The 2500-nt window shown below is 41.3% G+C and overlaps 1 protein-coding gene across 2 annotated transcripts in view; it reads right to left on the bottom strand.

The window, feature by feature from the left end:
* The window catches only part of LOC134100223 (pannexin-1-like), a 32409-nt gene that overhangs the window by 21561 nt on the left and 8348 nt on the right, over positions 1 to 2500 (bottom strand). For both annotated transcript variants that reach the window (XM_062553315.1, XM_062553316.1), the window contains exon 3: positions 1 to 137. This exon is cut by the window's left edge and continues 48 nt beyond it. In XM_062553315.1, coding sequence (XP_062409299.1) covers positions 1 to 137 — 137 coding nt within the window. The remainder of the gene's footprint in view (positions 138 to 2500) is intronic.

Here is a 2500-nt window from a genome sequence, read left to right as displayed (position 1 = left end):
GCCCTGTTGTATGATTGGTCAAATTCTTGCAGGATGAAAGTGATGTCAGAGTAGAGGGGCGGAGCCACAGCCAGATGCCAAAACAACGCCGGAATGTACACACACACCGCCACCAGCAGCAGGATGTAGGGGAAGAACTGCACACACACACACACACACACACACACACATTAATCACACACACACACACATTAATCACACACACACACACACACACACACACACACATTAATCACACACACACCGCCACCAGCAGCAGGATGTAGGGGAAGAACTGCGCACACACACACACACACACACACACACACACACATTAATCACACACACACACACACACACACACACACACACACACACACATTAATCACACACACACACACACACACACACTCACATTAATCACACACACACACAATACTATACTTATACTTATACACACAGACATATTTAACACACATATGTTAAACACACTGTACTTGCATAGGTTGCTTATACACACAGACATATTTAACACACATATGTTAAACACACTGTACTTGCATAGGTTACTTATACACACAGTCATATTTAACACGCGCACACACACACACACACACACACACACACACACACACACACACACACACACACACACACACACAGTATGTCACACACTATACTCGCATAGGTTGCTTACACACACAGACATATTTAACACACACACACACACACTGTATGTTAAACACAATATACTTGCATAGGTTGCTTACACACACAGACATATTTAACACACACTGTATGTTGAACACTCCTCCTGTTAAAGGAGTCATAGAACACATTTTTTGACCATTACAAATTGATCTTTGAGCCTAAATAATGTCATATGTAAATTTGTGGGGCTGAAAACGCCCCAGGAGCACTGCTAGATCGCCTAATACAAGGTCAAAACAGTTTGTTTTTCCCGCCCACTCAGCAAGTTCATGAATATTCAAATGAGATGCGCGCTGATTGGTCTATTGGCCGATATGTCCTGAAAGTTGATTGGCTCAATCCACCGGTCTGGAGCTAGAGCAAAGTGAAACTACGTTTACTGCTGGTAAATAAAGCCAAAGTCTTTGATAAAGCTATCAACAATGGATTTAAATAAGGAATACAGCCGTACATGTATAAACCGAGTCAGAAGAAGGTTCTGACGAAGATGAAGTGCAGCAGATTCCCCAACAGAATGAATGTGTTAGATTGGTAAGTTTTATCAGTACATTTCTTAGTATAGTAACTCTCCAAAGTTAGCTGTAATAACGCTAGCATTACAACTAGGGATGCAACGGTACAGTTTTGCCACGGTTCGGTTTGTATCACGGTTTTTGGGCCACGGTAACGGTTCGGTTTCAATATATCAATATTATCTTGGCTCTAGCATACAGGAGGTTATATTTGCCTTTTCTATTTCAAATCAACAATGTGCTTCTACTTACAATTGCAGAGAAAATATTAAATGCATAGCCAGACACAGATGAAGCAGAATCACAAAAATGTATTATAAGAAAAGAACACCATCATTGCCTTCTGTCATAAACAGGCAATATTATCCATAGTGAAGTGCAGCATAAAGTAATGTGTAATTATTTATTTATTATACCACTGCTTGGTCAAATTTCCTATTGTGGTGCGCTATTTGAAAAGTGCATTATTTTTCTATATACCGCACGGCTATGTAGTTCCCTTCTTTTGGGCTTATTACACTTGAATATTAATTCGCCAATGTGAATGTAACGGTAAAAACAGCAATGTTGCATCTAAGACAGCGGCAATATAAATGAAAATGATAGTAGCAGTGGTATAAGCGGGATAATCAACTCCGCGCCCTGTGCGTTTCTAGGAAAATAATGCACTTATCGAAGTGTCCGCCTGCGGCGTCGGGTCCTTATTACCACTTCGAACGTGCATTATTTTCCTATAAACGCACGGCGCGTCGTTGATTATCCCTTACCTGTTGTCTTACAGAACATATAGCCCTTTTGTAATATTAAGTAAGTTGCATAAAATGTAAACTTTAAAAGTCACTTTCAACTTCTTTCTTACTCTTACACACTTCGTACAGTTCAGGAATCTTACTGCTGAAATGCGTGCCGGAGGGGATATTGAAGCGATGATCGGGAACATTTATCATGTAGCGAAATCCCATACCCAAAACCACCGTATAGGCAGGGCATCATGTCTTTTCCTATGAACACGCCAATCGCATTCGTTATGTCTTTGTGTTTTTGGGAATTATAGGAATATTGTTGCCGAAAGGCTGCAGCAATGGATGGTTGGGTTTTCGGTGGCAAACTAGCTCTCCGTGCTGCTCCACTTAAGGTTACAGCCGGGTGATGATGGCGCAAATGGGCCGACATGTTGGATGTGTTACCTTTATTAGGTGATCGTTGTGAAGCAGTGCTTGCACACTGTGCTTTGTTTACTGACGGTCTTTTTGACTTGTTCGTAGGCTACTTCGAATGTCGCCATGATCGTGCAGCCG

This window comes from Sardina pilchardus, chromosome 13 (assembly GCF_963854185.1).
Source record: "Sardina pilchardus chromosome 13, fSarPil1.1, whole genome shotgun sequence".
NCBI lineage: Eukaryota > Metazoa > Chordata > Actinopteri > Clupeiformes > Clupeidae > Sardina > Sardina pilchardus.
This window is presented reverse-complemented; position numbering and strand designations above follow the sequence as displayed.